Raw genomic sequence first — 20,062 nt, 5'->3', positions numbered from 1 at the left:
AACAGGGTGGCAGCTGGGCAGAGAAACCGGTAATTTCACGAATTTTCAAAAGAAAAATCTGTCCAAATTCGACTTTAACAGTTTTTGAAATAATTAAAATGTAGTTTTTAGGATTTAAACAATTAAAAATTAAAAGCACTTGAAATTGAAATTTTTGATAAAAACAGTTTAAATTTAACAACTGTAAATATAAATAAATAAATTATTTTTAAAATGGGTCTGTACTCTAAGTATAGACATCAGAACAATAATTGATTTGACCAAAAAATTCCAGATCCGTTCAAAATTTGAGAATTTCCAGATTGTCACTGTTTCAATCTGAAAGTCTTGATAAGAATTGAAATTAATATATCATTTGTTGCGATAATTTTATTTTTAAATAAAAATTTTCATGATTTATCAATAATATGTTTTTAATTCAGAGTTTCAGGTCTTCCTTTATATTATTTTTTATATTAAAATAATAAATTTATCAATATATTATTTCTATTAATTTGTTTAGACATTAAAAAGTGTAAACGTGCGTATTGCTATTTTCAACTGAAAAATAAATCCACAATAATATAGTCATAATTAAAGGTTTTTATTAAATTAAAAATATTTTTAGTCTAAATTATTTAATTTTTATCCCATTTAATTTGAAATTTCTTAATGTAGAAAAAGAATAAGTACCTAATATTTAGCAATATTTCACTGTTTCTTTAAGACGAGTAAATTGAAACCAAATATTTATAAGAAAAAAATTTGAAACTGAATTATTTTACATAGAAAGCTTTGAATCTTTAGATTTTCGAAGAATATTCAATAATTTTTCAAAGTGTGAAAAATCATTTTCAATTTTCTTAAGAATCTTAAGAACATTTTTAATTCGGTTGTAAGTATTTCAAATTATTTCAAGTTCTAAATTTAATTCGAATCTTTTTTAAACTTCTTAATATCTCTTAAAATTATTGTAATATTTTTACAAATAATAAGTGTTCTATTATTATTTATAAATTCAAATTCTTTTTTAATTTGCAGGGTTTTCTAAAAGTTATCGAAAAAATTCAATTCATTTTGAAATATATTTAAAAGTTCCGAACAAAAATTCAAAAATCGTTTTGAATTTGGAAAAATTTTAAATCACTTCTAGATTTCTTAAGATTTTGAAATAAAATTTTAAAGCTTTTAAAGGATGCCTAGACTATTTAAAATGAAAATAATTTAACTTCTAATTTAAGAACTGTTCAGTTAAAAAAATTATTTTCAATTTCTAATGTGTAGCTTAAAATTACTTAAAGTAATATAATTTTGAAAATTTTTAAAGTTTATTGCTTGATTCTTTAATTTAGACTATTGAAAATGTTAACGTGGATTTATACTTTTGGAACTTGATCTGAATCTTTGAACTCTATAATTTATAAAGTTTCTAAATTTTGCAGTTTATTTGAATTTCATTTAACATTGTTTATTTCAAAATTGTACTGCCTTTCATGTGGTACGTGTACATTTTTGAGCATTTGAATACACAATTTTTGAATTGAAAAACTTTTTAATTTCAAGTTTTAAAGTTTGTAATTCAAGTGTTCCACTTTGAACGCTTTAATTTGTTGTTTATTGTTTATTACTTTATCTGAAAAAAATTTTAGAATATAGTTTGTTTTTTTAAATTTCATTGGTCGTGAAAAATGCTTGCGAACCGGGAAAAAACCGGGAATTTTTTTCTTCGATTAAAACTGCCACCCTGCAGATTTAAGGATGTTTCAAGGATTTTATTCGATTTTTTTAAGATTACTAGGGATTGAACAAGATTTAAGAGATTCCATAAGCAATTTAAAGGAGTGTATGGTATTAAATTTCAAGGAATCTACCGAAAATTAAGAGGTTTGATTAGTTTTCAAAGGATTTCATAAGCTTTCAACAAATTTCAAAGAATTTCCAAAAGGTAACCATGATATCAATAATATTTAAAAGATTTAAAGGAATTATAAAGAATTTTTAGAGAACTTTAGGAAATAAATTATGTTCAATTTCTAAGAATTTCAAGGGATTTTTACCATATTAGAGTATTCGTGGGATTTAAGAGGAAATTACATGATTTCAGGGGCTCTTTTTACAGGATTTCATCAATTTCAATGCTTTTAGGGCATTTTAATTAAAAGGTTCAAAAGAATTTCACACGATTTTTTTTTTTTTTTTTAATCTAATATTGTATTACCAAAATAGTTAAACCCTCGATGTATTATTCAGAAAATTGTATGACTGTTTTTCGAAATCATTCTGTTTCGGTTGAAAAATAACTTTTTGTTGAAATTTTAACTGTTTTCCAGAAATATTCAACAATTTCGTAGAAATTTCAACTATTTGACCTAAAACTGACGTATTTTGTTAAAAATTTGTCTTTTTTGATAGCAAATTCATTTTTGTTAATTAAACACAACTGTTTTTTATTTTAACAAAAAATCTTAAATCTTATAATAATTCAAAAGCTGTTTTGTTGAAAATTCATATTCTCGTGTTGAAAATTCAATTATCAGGTAGAAAACTCGTCTGTTTAGTACAAAATTATATTTTTTTGTTGATAATTTGTTTTTATTACTGAAAACTGTTTTTCTTAAATGAAATCTTAACTGCTCCATTTCTGGGTGAAAATTGATTTTTGTTAGTTTAAAAATTCAACTATTATGTAAACAAAACTTCGAAATAAAAAAACATAAACTAAAAATGTATCGAGTAAAATTTGGACTATCATCACATGCATTATTCAAACTATGTAGTTGAAAATTCATATTTTTGGTAGAAAATAAAATAATCTTCTTGATCGAAAATTCAAATATTTTGTTAAAATTCTACGTATTTCGTTAAAAACGTGTAGTTTGTGATACAAAAAATTAATTTTCTTGGTTGAAAATTTGGTTAAAAATTCATGTATTTTATTAGCAATTCATCTTTTTGGCTGAAAAATCAATTACTTGGTTGAAAGTTTAACCACTCTGTTAATTCATAAGAAAAATTTAGAATTTTCTCCCCTAATTCGTCTAACGTTATTTTTGGATGAACCCTAAGTAACGTCAAGAAAAAAATTTATTCAGTCAGAACTGCGTAAGAAGAGGGGGAAAAATTTTATTTAATAACTTAGTTAACAAATAGTGGCACTGGCGAACAATTTTAAGAAAATATTGTCTTTAGCGTCTTTTTTTCGAAATAGTAGTAGAAATCAAAAGGCCTAATTTTCTCTTTTCTTTGTGTGCTTGGAATTAATGCTCGTTTTTTTTTTATTTTGTAGAAAAATTCGAGAAGAAGGCTTGTAATCACCTGTTCTGGTCACCCGCTGGTCAATTTATTGTCCTCGCTGGTCTGACGTCAATGTCTGGAGCCCTCGAATTCATCGATACGAACGACTTCACAATCATGAATCAGACTGATCATTATCAAACATCGGATGTGGAGTGGGATCCGACTGGGCGGTAAGAATCAAATTTATTAAACTCAGGGTGACTGCTGGAGCGGGAAACCGGGAAATGACAGCGAATTTATTTTTTGACCCGGAATTTTACCGATTTTTAGAGAGAAAAAAATCTGTTCAACTTTATTTGATTTCAACAGTTTTTTAAATAATTAGTTAAATTGTGATCCTTTTCAATTATGATATTATTCAGTTCAGAATGCGTAATTCGAAAACCTTTCACTTTAAAAATGTTCTATTTTAGATTTTTCATTTTTAAGTGTACACTTTCATTAAAAGAATTTGAAAATTCAGTTTTATAGATTTAAAAGACTTAAAATGTAGAAGCGTTTAAATTCGAAGATTTTTGATAAAAAAATATTTTTTTGCTTCATCAAATGTGAACATGAATTAATTAATGATTCTTAAATTTGAACTGTACTTTAAGATTTAAAAAGTTAATAGTAATTGATTGTACAAGGCGATTGTGAATCATTGCATCATTTTAGAATTTCCAGATTTAAACTTAATAAACTATTTTCAATTTTAAAATAACTTTAAAATAATATATTTATATTCCATTTTTATAGCACTCAATTTGAAATTTATCAATTAGGAAAAAGAAAACTTACTTAATTTTTAGAAATATCTGATTTTTCATTTTAAATCAGTGATTATAAATTAAATATTCAAAACTTAAAAAAAGAGCTAAACGTTGAACGTCACAATTTAAATTGTTCAATGAAAAAATTTAATTTGTAAGTCAAATAATTAAATTTTGATGTATAAATAACCATTAAACTCCTATTATTCTCATAAATAATTCAACTAAGTTGAAGAAATGTTTAGAAGTTCAAACAAATTTTTAATTAATAAAAAATTTGAAATGATTTCAAATAATTTAGACGAAGTTTATACGTGCACCGACAAAATCCAGCAATTCTTACAAAAATTTTGGTGCAAATGGTCCACGACCTAATTTAAAACCAAATTTAGATTTTGGCAGATGTAGAACAAAAAATTTAGAAGCTATTTAAGAATTTTGAAAGGCTTCAGAAGAAAGATAAACATTTTCTAGAAAAATCAGGGTGGCGGCTGGACCGGGAAACCTGGTTTAATTTTTATCTTTTTCAATTATGATATCATTTAGTTTAGAATGCGTAATTTCCAAATCTTTCGCTTTAAAAATTTTCCATTTTAGATTTTTATTTCTTGTACTTTAATATTTAAGAAGTAAATAATAATTGATTGTACAAGACGATTCGGAATCAATTCACAATTTCAGAATGTCCAGATTAAACTGTTTCAATTGGAAAGTCTCATTAGTTAAACTATTGAAACTTTATAAACTATTTTTATTTTGCAATAACTTCAAAATAATATATTTATAATTAAAGGCTTTTATTCAATTTCAAATATAATTTTATTTATTTTGAAATCTTCTAATTAAGGAAAAGAACAGTACTTATTATTTATAAATACCTGACTGTTAGTTTTAAATGAGTAACTATAAATTAAATATTCAAAACTAAACAAAAATACTAAACTTTAAACTTTACAATTTTAATTATTCTATTTAACCAAATTTAATTTGTAAGACAAATTGTTGAATTTTGATGTATACATAACAATTGAACATCTATTATTCTTAGAAAAAAATTTGAGAAAGTTGAAAAGATATTTGGAAGATTTAAAATAATTCAAAATTACTTTAAAATGTTTAATAATTTCAAATAATTTAAACGAATTGTCTATGTGTACCGAAAAAATGTGACTATTCGTACAAAAATTAGTGTGCAAATAGCCCAAGCCCTAATTTAAAACAAAATATAGATTTTACCAGATTTAGGACAACAAATTTAGAATCTTTAAGAGTTTTGAAGATTGAAAATCATTTTTTATTTTAATAAACTAATTTTAAGAGAATGTTTGAAGAAATTTAAAAAGATTGACAAAATTGTTAAAAATGATTGCGGAAGACTTTAAAAAAATTTCTTCAATTTGGCATAAGTAAAAAAAATCATTTTGAAAAAATGTAAAACAGCATGTAGATGTTTCAATATTCTGGACTAAGGTTTCGAAGAATTTAAGGATTTAAGGAAATTCTGAATTGGAATAGGAATTTTCTCCAAAGAATTTTAATTCTGAGTTGAAGTAGGAAATTTTCAAATTTCTAAAAATTCTGAGTTGAAATTGATATTTATCCAAAAGAATTATAGTTTTTCTTGTAACAGGGAATTTAAAAATTAAAATAAGTTTCGAGCTGGAACAGGGATTTTTTTAAAAGAATGAATTATAATTCTAAGTTGAAACGGGATATTTTAGAAAAAAATTTAAATTATGAATTTGAGCAGGGAATTTTACAGAAAAATTATAATTCTTACAATTAGTTAAAATGGAGAATTTTCTAAAAGAATAAAAATTCTGAATTTGAACAAGGAATTTTTCTAAAATAATTAAAATTTCCGATTTAAGTAGGAAATTTTTAGTCAATTCCGAGCTTGAATTAGAATTTAAGGATTTACACTTCGTACAATCAATCTCAAAAGTTGCCTATCTTTAAAATGATTTATAAAATCGACAAAAAAATATTTATTGTTAATTCTTATAAATATTAATGCAGGCTTCTAAACACACTTCAGAAAAAAATAATTCAGGTTAAAATTGTTTGTTTAACAGGAGTTATTTAAAGGTTTATTTTTTGCTTTCTCTTCAGGAAAAAGTTACAGATTGTATTTAATTCTAATGATCAAGGCCTCATTTTATTCTTCGAAGGACTCTCTGAATTTCTATTTGGGTTGATTTTATTTTAAAAAAATTAATTGAAAAATCATACAGTTATTATTGTTATAATCAAGCATAGTTTTAAATAAAAATTTGTAACTTTTCCCTAAAGAGAAAGGAAAAACTAATCCTTGAAATATCTACTGTTAAATAAACAATTTTAACCCGAATTGGATTTATATTTTTAGAACTGAATCTGAATCTTTAAACTCTGCAATTTATAAAATTCTCAAATTTTGAATTTGTTAGTTTAACTACATTTAATTTTAAATGGTACAGTTGAAAAGTGTTAGTAGCTTTTATTTTATACGTGTAAAGTATTAAGCATTAAAATACCAAATGTTTGAATGAATCAAATTTTAAACTTCAATTTTCAAAGTTTAAAATTCAAGATTTTAACTTTGACTACTTTCATTTACAGTTGAGTTTTTATTACTTTGAATGCAACAATTTTTAGATTTAGCGTTCGATTTTTCAAGTTTCATTGACCGGGCATTTTTTTCCTTTGATTAAAACGTTCACCCTGAAAAATTGAAAATGACTTTTTATTTCGAAAAACAAATTCGAAGAGAATATTTACAAAGATTTACAAAATTATTGAAAATGAATTTGGAGAATTGTAAGGAAATTTTTTCAATTTAGCAGGATTAAAAAAAAATAGTAGGAAACTTTCGAATAATTTAAAAACATGTTTAGAAGTTCTATAATTAAAAAGTTAAAATAATTAAAAATTTGAAAAAATGTCAAACAAGTAAATGTTTCAAGATTTTGAAATAAAATTTGAAGCATTTTAAGGATTTTTAAACTATTTCAAATAATACATTTTAATTTAAGAAGTGTTTAATTTATATAAAAAAGTAATCGTTCTATTTTTAAAGTTTCTAGCTTAAAATGCCTAACATGATGGAATTTTGAATTTATAAAATTGTATATTTTCAATTTGCCAGTTGAACTGTATTTAATTAAAAAATTTTCACTTAAATACAGCATTTTTGAATTATAATTTTTTTTAACTTTATTTTTAAAAGTTCAAAATTTAAGAGTTCTACTTTGAGTGCTTTAATTTGCAACTCCATTTTTATTACTTCAAATGGAAAATTTTTTCACTGTAGAGTTCGATTTTTTCAATTTCATTGGCCGTGAAAAAAATTTCTGAACCGGGAATTTTTTTCTGTCATTAAAACGGGGCCATCCTGTAAATTATTTTTACTGCAAAGTTTAAAAAATGCTTTTTATTTTATATTTAATTATAATTATAAGTCATGTTTATTTTTAATTATTTTTAGCTATGTCGTAACTGCGGTCTCGAGTTGGAAGACTAGTGTGGATAACGGATACTGGATTTGGACTTTCCAAGGACGAATTCTGAAACGTGTCAACTTGAACGGATTTAACCAACTCTTGTGGCGTCCGCGACCTCCTACCCTATTGTCTGCTCAGCAGATAAAGGAAATCAAAAAGAATTTGAAGAAGTATTCGGCTCAATTCGAGAGCAAAGATCGAATGCGACTCACGCGTGCTTCCAAGGTATTTTTAACGTCACCATACATAAACAGGATATCCAAGGACCTTAAAAACCTTGAAAATCTTAAATTCTCCTTGAATTCTTCACGAGAACCTTGAATTAATTTTTTTCTTTTCTTTGAAAACAGTTATTTCATTGGAATCTGAAAAAGTAATGAAAATCTTTAAGTCTATTATGAAAGAAACAACTCGTTTAGAAGAAAACTTGATACCGAAAAGTTTTTTATTTATCAAGACAAGGCATTTTTTTAGACTTTACCAATTATTTTATATATTGCAATAAACAGATTTTAATATTGTGAATAATTCTATACATTTTTTATTTTTTGTCTGCTAATATAGAAAGTTAAAGTATACATTTTTTTAAAATAGATTTTACAAAGATTTCATGGATTTTAAAGATTTAAAAAAGGCGTGTACATCAGATATCAAATATTTCACATAGCTTTTAAATTTTTTTAAAGATATAAACAGGGTGGCCGATGGACCCGGAAACGTGGAAAACCGGGAAATTTATTAAACAAATGTAAAATCTCGATTGAAACATTATAAACTATTTTCAATTTTCAAATAACTTCAAAATAGTGCATTCATAACCAAAGGTTTTTATTTTTCAAATATTATTCCAGTCTAAAATATTCCATTTTAAGCCATTTAATTTGAAAATTTTCAATTAAGAAAAAGAACAATTAACTAATATTTAAAACTATCTGACTGTTCATTTAAAATCAGTAATTATAAATAAAACATTCAAAACTAAAATTTTAACTTTACAATTTTAATTGTTCTATTAAAAAAAAATTGAATTTGTAATTCAAGTTGTTGAATTTCAATATACCATATATGTATATTTCAATATACAATATACGATATATATTTTTTTAAATATATTCTTAGAAAAAATCAGAAAGTTGAAGACATTTTTGGAATTTTTGAACAAATTTAAAATTAATTTGATAAGATACGGCTATTTGTATTAAAATTTCGATGAAAATAGTGCACGGACTAATTTGAAATCAAATATGGATTTTGGAAGATTTCGAACAAAAAATTTCGAAGTTTTTTAAAGAATTTTGAAAGGATTTTAGGGATATTTTTTAATTTTAAAGGAATTTAAGGAAAATTTCTAATCATTTTAGAAGATGGTTAGAAGTTCTGAAAAAAAATTTTTTAATAATTGAAATTTGGAAATAAAATTTTAAATTTTGAAATTTGTGTTCAGATAAAAAATATATATATAATCGTTCAATTTTTAATGTTTCTAGACTAAAATTGCTTAAAATGATATAATTTTTGAAGCGCAATGATTGATTCTTCAATTTAGAGAATTAAAAATGATAACTTGGATTTATACGTTTGGAACCAAATGTATTTAATTTTTAATTTTAATTTAATTAATTTTAAATTGTTCACTTCGAGTGCTTTACTTTGCAGCTCAGTTTTGATCATTTTAAATGGAAAACATTTTGACCTTATAGTGTAATTTTTAAAATTTTATTGACCGTGGGAAATATTTCCTGACCTGGAAAAAACGATTTCAAAAGGTTTCAAAATATTTGAGAAGATTTAAAAAAATTTCACTAAGGTTTAAAATAATTCAATGATTTTAGCGAATAAAGAATATTTCACAAGCAAAGAATTAAGAAAAATTTCACACGTATTTAAAAGTATTTGATGAAGATTTCGAAAAAATTTTGAACATTTCATAAAGATTGCAAGAATTTTAAAGCTTTTAAAAATGTGTGTACTCCGGATTGCAAGGATTTCATCAAGATTTTGAACATTTCCAAAGATTTTTAAACTTTCAAAACATTTGAAAAAGGGTAAAGCAGATTTCTAAGATTTTACACAGATTACAAATTTTTTAATGAGTTAAAATGAATACAAAAGATTCCACAAATATTTCAAAGATTTTATAAAAATTTCATAAAGATTTCAAATGAATACAAGAAATTCAAAAAGGGTAAAGTACACAAGATTTCAAATATCGGGAAGACCGGGAAGTTTACAAAATTTTTATTCTAAAAATTTTTTTCAACTTTGATTTCAACCGTTTTTTAATTAATTTGTTAAATTGTGATTTTCATAAATTATTATATCATTTACTGCCATTTTAGATTTTTATTTTTAAGCTTACATTTTTAATTTAAAGAATTTTAAAATACAGTCCTGAAGACTTACAAGTAAAAAATAAAAGCGTTTGAAATTGAGAATTTTGGATAAGAACCATTCTTATTTCATCAAAAAGATTCTGAATCCGTTAAAAATTGAAGAACTTTTAGATTTTAACGTTAAAAATTGAACTGTTTCAATTAATTATTTAAAAAAATGTAAACTTCAGGTTGAAACCTCATAAACTATTTTCAACTTAAAAATAAATTGATAATTATATATTCGTAATTAAAGAATTTCATTAAATTTGAAATATTGTTTCATCTAAAATATTTCATTTTTAACACAATCAATTTTAAATTTTTTAATTGAAACAAAGGATAATTATTTAATATTTAGCAACTTTTGACTGCTTATTGAAAACGAATAATTAAAACCCAATATTTAAAAGTATATAAATTGAAACAGAATTATTTGACATGGAAAACCTTAAATCGTTAAAATTTCGAAGAACTTTTAAATTCTGAATGTTACAATTTTCATTGTTATTTTCAAAAGAATTTTTATTTGTAAGTGAAATTGTTAATTTTTGATATATAAATAACAATTGAACACTTATTATTTGTAGATATAATTGGAGTAATTTTAAGATATATTTAGAAGTTTTGAAAAGATTCAAGATTAATTTAAAACATTTAAAATTATTTCAAATAATTTAACGAAGTATTTGTACCGACAAAATTCGGCTATTTTTACTGAAATTTCGGTACAAATAGCAACAGTCTAATTTGAAAGAAAATATGATTTTTCATTCTGAAAAATTATTTTAAGATACTGTTTAAAAAGATTTAAAAAGATTTCCAAAATTGTCAAAAAAGAATCTAGAATATTTCAAGGATTTTTTTTTAATTTGCAGGATTTTCTAAAAATCGTAGGAAAAATTTGATTCATTTTAACAGATATTTAGAAGTTCGGAAAGAATTTCAATAATAATTTTAATTTTGAAAAATGTAAAACAATTTTTAGATTTCTCAATATTTTGAAATACAGTTTTGAAACTTTTCAAGGGTGTTTGAACTATTTAAGATGAAAATAATTTAATTAGTGTTCGTTTTTTACAAATTTAATTTGTTAATTTTTTATGTTTTTAACTTTAAATTGCTTAAAGTAATATAATTTTGAAAATTTTAGAGTTCATTGATTGATTCTTTAATTTATAGAGCATTGGAAATTATAATGTAGATATATAGTTTTAGAATTGAATCTGAATCTTTGAACTCTAGATAATTTATAAAAGTACTTCCATTTTATATATTTTTATTTTTATTGTACATTTGAGTAAACAATTTTTCAATTAAAAAACTTTTAAATTCAATTTTAAGAGTTTAAAACTCAAGAGTTCCAGTTTGAGTGCTTTAATTTGTAGTTTAAATTCGAATTTGTTAAGTTTTATTGGCTGTGAAAAATGTTTTCGAACACAAGATTTCTAAGATTTTAAACGATTTCAAAGATTTTAGTGATTTCAAAAAAATATGAAAGATTTCACAAATACTTTAAAGCTTTCAAATAAAATGTCATAAGAATTTCGAATGAATATAAGAATTCCAAAAAGGGTTAAGTACACAAAATTTAAAATATTTCAATGATTTCAAACGAATATGAAAGGTTTCGAAAGAATACAAGAATTTTCAAAATATTTTAAACGATTTTAAATAGACTAATGATTTCAAAAGAATACAAGAATTCCCAAAATTTCAAAAATGGCACAGTACACAAGATTTTAAAGGATTTCAAATATTTCAATTGTTTCAAACTAATATGAAAGATTTCAATGATTACAAATATTTTCCAACAATTTAAAAGGATTCTAAAAGACACCACAGAAATGTCAAAATTTCAAAAAGATTTTAAGTACTTCAATGAATTTTCAAAGATTTCACAAAAATGTTAAGGATTTCAGACGACTTATGTTCGCAAAAAATGAAGAATTTGTTTATTGGTTCTGCTTTCTTCAAAAATTGTTGGCCAACAAAAATTGAAATGGCTCAATTTTTGCATATGTAACAAACGGTTATTCCATTATTTGATATAAAAAAAGGAGATCTGGAAGAAACTTGACTTCTTGACCTGGAAAACCTGGAAAAGGCCTTGAATTTCGTTCCTAAGAATCGCTGGAGACTCTGATAAATATTACAACTCCCAGAAAAAGTTCCAATATTTGCTGATTTATCATTTTTGTCCTAATAGGAATTAATCGAGAAACGTTGTGCTTTGATGAAAGCATTTTTGGAATATCGCAACGAAAGGATTGAGTTATGGAAGAGTCAGAAAAAACGTCGTTTGGAATTACGTCGCCGTAAGTATAAATTTCCTTCACAATTTTAATTAGAGGATAAGAAAATAGAACTATTTTTGATTACAGAGTCTATTATTATATTTTTAATTCGGAATTTTTATTACTTGGTTAAAAGTTAAACTGCTTCGTTTAAAGATCATTGTTGTAGTTGAAAATTCATCTATTTGGTTGAAAAATGGACTATTTCATTTTTATAAAACTAAATTTCTTGGTTAAAAAATCATATTTTGCGTTGAATGTTGAACTCTTGTTGAAAATTTAACTATTTTGTTAAAAAAAATTAGTCTTTTTTTGTTGCCGAGAATTAATTTTCTAAACTCAAAGTGCAAGTATTCCATTTTTGTTTGCAGTTTTATATTTTTAATTGAAAATTGGTCTTTTCTAGTTGAAAATTCAATTATTTGGTTGAAAATTCATGTATTTTGGCAAAAATTCGTATTTTTGAGTTGTAAATTAATCTTTCTTGGTTGAGGATTCAACTGTTTTTTATTTCAAATTATAATATTTTTTTGGTTGAACAAACAACTACTTGCTTTAAACTTCAACTACCTTTTTAATACTTTTTTTTAAAGATTTATAATTTTAGTTAAAAATGAATATTTTTTATTTGAAACTTGAATTTTCTAGTAGAAGATTCGTCTTTTTTTCTTAAAAATTTAACAATTTTGTAGAAATTTCAACTATTAGGTTAAACATTAAACTATTATGAAAATTTAAATATTTGATAGACAATTAATCCTTTTTTGTTATTAAATCATATTTTCGCTTTAAATATTTAAGATTTATGTAGATAATTCGTATTTTTTAGTAGAAGACCAATATTCTTGATGGAAAATTCGTATTTTTGGTTGAAAATTGAACTATTTGGTTAAGCATTTATATTTTTTGGTAGAAAAATAATGCTCTTAGTTGAAGATGTAACTGTGTGGTTGAAAAATCAAATACTTGGTTTAAAGTTAAATTACTTTGTCCAAAATTCAATATATTTGTTTGTTGCGAATTCATCATTTTCGTTGAAAATCGAACTGTGTTGTAGAAAAATTTTGTTTAGCTTGAAAATTTAACTATTTGGTTATAAATTAAAATATTTTTATGGAAAGTTAACTATTTTTGTTAAAAATTTTAACTATTTTGAAGAAAATTAATTCTTTTATTTTTGAAAATCATATTTTCGGTAAAAAAGTTCAACTTTTTTGTACATCATTTGTCTTTTTGGTTTTAAAATGAAGCCATTTTCTTGGTGACAATTATTTTTAATTCAACTACTTGGTTAAACTGGGTTTGTTAAAAATTCATTTTTTTTTTAATTTGCCTACTTTGCAGAAAATTTAACTTTTTTGTTCAAATTTATTTGTTGAAAATTTCATTTGTTTGGATTGAAAATTCGGTATTAAATTCAACTATTTGTTAGAAAAAATGTCTCTTGGGTTAAAAGATTAATCTTGTTTATAGAAAATTCACCTTTTTTATTGATGATTTGACTATTGGGTTTAAAATTCGTATTTTTTGTGAAATTAAAAACCTGTTGAAAAATAATTCTTTAAACTGAATATTTGACAATTCCATTTTTGCTTCAAGAAATACCTTTTTTTGTTATTGAGTATTCATTTATTTTATTTAAAATTCATCTTCCTTGATTGTAATCTCGTCTATTACGTAGAAAATTAATCTTTTAGGGTAGAATAATTATCTTCCTTGGTTTACAATTAACTTTTTTAAATGTTAAATTCATTAAAATTCAACTATTTTGTTGAAGTCATCTTTTTTTTGTCCAAAATTGAATAAAAAATATTTAAAAATTAAAAATTAAATTCAAAATTTCTATTTTTTGGTTAAAGATACATAATTTTGGTTTTAAATTTAACTGTATTGTAGAAAAGTTATCCTTTTAGCTTAAGAAGTCAATTATTTGGCAGTAAATTAAACTAATTTTATGAAAATTGAACTATTTGAAAGAAAATTAACTCTTTTTTTTCAAACTCATATTTTCGGTGCAAAAGTTCGACTGTTTTGTGCATCATTTGTCTTTCTGGCTTCAAACTAAAGCCACTTTCTTGGAAATTCACACACATATTTTCTTAAAATATTTAAAATATTTTCTTAAAACATATTTCGTTAAAAATAATTTTGTTTATCGAAAATTCAACTACTGGTTTAAACTAGTTGGTTAAACTTTTTTTTTAAGATTCGCCTACTTGGTTGAAAAATTAACTTTTTTGTTCAAATGATTTTTTGAGAATTCATCTTTTTAGCCTGAAAATTCGTCCTTTTGGTTAGAAAATTAATCTTGTTTGTTGAAATCTCGTCTTTTTGATTGAGGATTCCACTAGTGGGCTAAAAATTCGAATTTTCTGATGGAATTGAACCTGTTAAAAATTAATTTTTGTATAAAAAATATCTTTTTTTGGATATTGAATTATTTTGTGTAAAATTCATTTTTCATGGTAGAACAATTATCTTTCTTGGTTTAAAATGAACTTTTTTGATTGAAAATGTTCTTGGTTGAATTTTAATCTTTTTTTGTTTGAAAATTCGACCATTTTGTTGAAGATGCATTTTTTAGATTGAAAATTAAACTATTTTTTTATCTTTTTTTTTGTCCAAAATTCAACTGTTATGTTAAAAATTCTGCCTCTTGAATTGAAAATTGATCTTTTATGTTTGAAAAATTATCTTTATTTGTAAAAAAAATCAAGTTGAAATTACTTAAAAATTTTAACTATTTTTTAAAATTTCAACTATTTTGTTAAAAAATTATTTCTTGGTTTGAAATTTCTTTTATTTGGTTGTTAAGACAACTGTTTGGTTAAAAAAAAATTAGTTTTTGTTGTAAAATAATTGTTATAAAAATCGACATTTTGTGTTTCGCAATTTATTTCTTTTGGTAGAAAATTTAGTTCGTCGTATATTCAACTATTTTGTTGAAAATTCAATATATTTTGCCTTTAAATTTTAGAAATTTAGAGTGTTTCATATTGAATTTAATATGGTATTTATATTGATTTTTTATTTCAAAGAATTAACCCACCTATTATTCTCATATTTTCGTGAAAAACTGACCTATTTCTCCTGTTTGAGGGAATTTCGAGCGTGGTTGCCCGAAATTTACTTTTGAAACTAATTTTTTTCATTGATTGGAAATAATTAAGAAAAAAAACTTGAAATTTGCAGATATTGATACGGATGAGCTGGATTCAGACACGAAGAACGTGGAGGAGGAAGTTGTTGAATTTTTCGTAAAGGAAGAGAGTTTCATCATTGACGACAAATAAAAGCGGGGACAGAAAACTTTTCCAGCTGAACATTAAGACCTCAAGGAAGAGAGCATTTGTTGCCTCAAAGGAAAAAAAAAAAGATTCAACATAGCAAGATTAATTCAGAGTCGAAATTGCTGCTGAATTACTAACCGGCAGCATGTTGGTTATTTGCGGTAATGGACAAGTCGTTTTTTATTACCTCTACAATCTTAATAAAATTTCTATGACTTTGCGCGTTAAGCATTGCCATTGTAATTACGTACAATTTTATGAATTTTATCACATACCCTACAGAATACTTCATTCCTGGATGAATAAACACCTTGATACGTTTGTTCAAATCACACCTTTTATTATTTATCCGACCTATTTCGAAATAAATATTTCATACAAAAATTCGAGTTTCAACATGAAAGTCCTTCTCCTTTAAAAGAAGTTTTAATTGACTAGGTAGATTTTATATATTGACAGGGTGTCTACCCTACCTGGAAAACTTGATATTGGCAGGGAACTTTTATAAATCTGGGAATTTCAGAGACTTTTTCTTTTCAAGTCAGGGAATTTTTTCGAGGGCATGGTTCATTTTTTTTGTTATGTTGTAATATAAAATGGAATACCGATGATTCATTTGTAAAAAGTTGCAAAATAATTTTAAAAATTTCAAAAAGAGTTCCCGGATTTCAAAGACTTGAAAAGGATTCTAGGATTTGTAAAAGGCGTGTAGACAAGATTTGAAGGGTTTTAAATATTTTAGAAAGGGATATACCAGATGTTACAGATTTCAAAACATTTAACAAATTTTAAACGATTTCAAAAGGTTTTAGAAGATTTCAAAATATTTCACAAAGATTTGAAATATTTTAATGATTTTAAATAAATATGAAATATTTTACAAATATTTTAAAGAATTCATAAAGATTTCAAAAGATGTCAAGAATTTCAAATATTACAAAAAGGGTATGTTACACCAGATTTGAAAGATTTTAAATAATTTTAAACGAACGCACAAAAATTCAGAAACAAAGATTAAAGAAATATTTCACAAATATTTCAAAGATTTTCAAAGATTCAAAAAAGTTTCAGTAAGATATCAAGGATTTCAAAGATTTTACCAAAATTTTAAAATATTTCAAAGATTTTAATGATTTCAAATGAATACAAAATATTTCAAAAATTTCATGAAGATTTCAAAACATTTTAAAGATTTTAAACGATTTCCAGTTTACAAAGATTTTAAAACTTTTAGAAGTTTTCTAAAATTTTAAAGATTTGAAAAAGTTATTTTTGTTTTATTAATTTTTTTATTAATTATCAACCCACAAAATATTGAAAAATAGAAAAAAAATCCCTAAAATCCAGACCTAAAATGTTATGCATCAGAATGGTTCCATCTGATGATAAAAAAAAAATTGTAAATTTGTTTAGAAGACTTCGATTTCACGAAAATTTTAAATACTTGAATGATTTCCAATGAATAAAAAAGATTTCATACAAATTTTATAAAGATTTCAAAACATTTTAAACGATATCAAATATATTTAGAAGATTTTAAAAGATTTAACAAAGATTTCAATTTTTTTTACATAGATTTCGAATATTTAACAAAGATTAGAAGATTTTAGGGTGGCTGTTTTAATCGACGAAATAAATTCCCGGTTTTTTCCGGTTCACAAACATTTTCCACGGTCAATTAAATTTAAAAAATGGAACACTAAAACTACAAAAATTTCCACTTGAGGTAATAAAAACTGAACTGCAAATGAAAGTACTCAAAATGAAACTGTTAAATTTTGAACTTTTAAAATTTAAATTTAAAAGCTTTAATAAAAAAATGTTGTATTCAAATACTCAATAATTTACGCGTATAAAATTGAAGGTAGTAACATTTTTCAATATAACAAAATATAAATCCACGTTATCATTTTAGTTGCTCTCAATTAAAAAATCAATCAATGAACTTTGAAATGTTCAAATTTATATAATTTGAAGGAATTTTAAGCTAGAAACATCAAAAATTGAAAAAATTTAAACTGAACACTTCTTAAATTAGAAATTCAATTATTTTCTTTTTAAATAGTTTAAAAATTCTTGGAAAGCTTCAAATTTTTATTTAAAAATCTTCAGAAATCTACAAGTTTCCTTAAATTGGTTTTATAATTAACAATATTTTGGAATTTTTTTCAAAACTTCTAAATATCTGTCAAAATGAATTGAATTTTTTCTACGATTTTCAGAAAATCCTGCAAATTTTAGAAAATTTCTTTACAATTTGGATGTATAAATAACAATTAAACCTTTATTATTTGTAGGTGAAATTTGAGTAATTTTAAAGAAAAAAATAGAAGTTTTGAAAATATTCAAACTTAATGTAAAACTTCAAATGATAGCCTAAAATAAAACGAAATGTAGATTTTCGCAAATTTAATAAAAAAATGAGATTCTTTTCAAGAATTGTGAAAGGCTTCAAAAGAATAAAAAACAATTCTTAAGAATCATAGGAAAATTAAAAATAATTTTTCATTTTGAACAATTATTTTAAGAGAATATTTAAAAAGTTCTTCAAAGATTTAAACAAAATTTTTAAACAAGATTCTAGAAGATTTTAAGAAAACTTTTTAAAATTTGCATGATAATTTTAAATCTTTTTAAAACTCCTAGATATCTCTTAAAATTACTCAAATTTTGTCTACAAATGTTCATTTGTTAAAAATTGAATATTTTAAATTTAATAAAATCTTTTGATTAAAAATATATTATTATGAAGTTATTTTTAAGTTGAAAATAGTTTATAAACTTTCAGTCACACGTTCACATTTGTTTAATGACTAAGACTTTCAAATTAAAATCGTTTTGTCAAATCGTTTTTGTTCGCTTTTTATTACTTAAAGTACAAATAAATTTTAAAACATTTATTTATTAAAAAAAAATGTTTTTATCCAAAATTTTCAACATCAAAAGCCTTTGTTTTTTATTTGTTCAAGTCTTTAAGAAAGCATGAAAATATTCTTTAAATTAAAAATGTAAGCTTAGAAATAAATATTTTAAATGGAAAATTTTTAAAGTAAAAAAATTTTGAATTACGCATTGCAAGCTAAATAATAGCATAGTTGAAAAACATAAAAATCCAACTAATTATTTAAGAACTGTTGAAATCGAACGTGGACAGATTTTTCTTCTACGAATTTGTAAAATTCCCGGTAAAAAAAAATTCGCTGTCATCCCGGTTTTTCCCGGTCTCAAAAAATTCCCGGTCCAGCGGTCACCCTGAATATTTTAATAATTTTAAATAAATACGGAAGATTTCACAAATATTTCAAATAATTCATAAGGTTTTCAAAAAGATGTCAAGAATTTGAAATATTACGAAAAGGGTATGTCACAACACCAGATTAAAAAGATTTTGAATAATTCCAAAACGTTTCAATAAATTTCAGAAGATTTAAATAATTTCAAACGAACACAAAAAAATTCACAAAGATTAAAGAAAGAGTCAAGGATTTCAAATATTTTACCAAAATTTAAAAAGATTTCAAATTCAAGTATTTCAAAACATTTTCAATATTTTAAGCAATTTCTAATTTACAAAGATATTAAAACTTCCAGAAGTTTTCCAAGATTTTAAAGATTTTAGAAAGGGTATACTAAAGTTTACTACTAAAGCAATTATTTAAATTTGTTTAGAAGACTTCGATTCCACAAAAATTTCAAATACTTTAATTTAATGATTTCCAATGAATACAAAATATTTCATAAAAATTTCATAAAGATTTGAAAACATTTTAAACGCTTTCAAATTTATTAAGATTGAAAAAGATCTCACCAGATACACCAGATTTCAAAAAATCTGGCAGATGTTTAACGATTTAAAATTTGTTTAGAAGATTTCCAAAGATTTCAAAGTTTCCACATAGATTTCGAATTTTTAACAAAGTTTAGAAGATTTCACAAAATATCAAATATTTTAATGATTTCAAATGAATATAAAAAATTTCACAAAGATTTCATCAAAGTTTCATAGAGGTGTCAAAAAAATACAAAAATAACAAAGATTTTAAAGGATTTCAAAGTTTTTAGAATCGCTCAAAAATTTTCACAAATATTTCCAATACTTCAATGAGTTCAAAACGAATACAAAAAATTTCACAAATATTTCAAAGAATCAATAAGATTAAAAGATGTATGAAAGATTTCACAAGTATTTCAAAGAATTTATTGGGATTTCAAGAATTATAAAAGTTGTTAAATATCAAAGATTTCAGATTATTTAAATGGTTTTAAACAATTTTAAATAAACGCAAACGTTTTCACAAATAAAGATTCCACACAAATTTTTAACACTTCAAAAGATTTCAAATAATTCACAAAGATTTAAAAAAATTCACAAGGATTTCAAAGTCTTTACAAAGCTTTTACAAAGACGACTTACGTTCGCAAAAAATTAAGAATTTGTTTATTTTTTAATTCTGGTTTTATTAGAAATTGTTGGCCAGTAAAAAACTAAAATGTTTCATCTTTCACATTTAAAAAAATCTGTCATTTTATTATTTGGTGTAAAAAAGGCGACCTGGAAAAACTTGGTTTCTTGACCTGGAGATCCTGGGAAAG

The 20,062-nt window shown here is 23.5% G+C and overlaps 1 protein-coding gene across 1 annotated transcript in view; it reads left to right on the top strand.

The window, feature by feature from the left end:
- LOC117171283 (eukaryotic translation initiation factor 3 subunit B) overlaps positions 1 to 15,798 on the top strand; it is a 40,582-nt gene extending 24,784 nt beyond the window's left edge. Inside the window, exons 8-11 of the mRNA XM_033358430.1 lie at positions 3,266 to 3,446; positions 7,495 to 7,735; positions 12,092 to 12,200; positions 15,372 to 15,798. Of these exons, the coding sequence (XP_033214321.1) occupies positions 3,266 to 3,446; positions 7,495 to 7,735; positions 12,092 to 12,200; positions 15,372 to 15,472 (632 nt within the window). The 3' untranslated portion in view covers positions 15,473 to 15,798. The remainder of the gene's footprint in view (positions 1 to 3,265; positions 3,447 to 7,494; positions 7,736 to 12,091; positions 12,201 to 15,371) is intronic.
- Positions 15,799 to 20,062: the final 4,264 nt, after the last annotated feature.

The sequence above is a fragment of the Belonocnema kinseyi genome, chromosome 4 (genome assembly GCF_010883055.1).
Source record: "Belonocnema kinseyi isolate 2016_QV_RU_SX_M_011 chromosome 4, B_treatae_v1, whole genome shotgun sequence".
In the NCBI taxonomy this organism is placed as follows: Eukaryota; Metazoa; Arthropoda; class Insecta; order Hymenoptera; family Cynipidae; genus Belonocnema; species Belonocnema kinseyi.
Note: the sequence above shows the minus strand (reverse complement) of the source record. Positions and strands in the feature narration are given on the sequence as shown.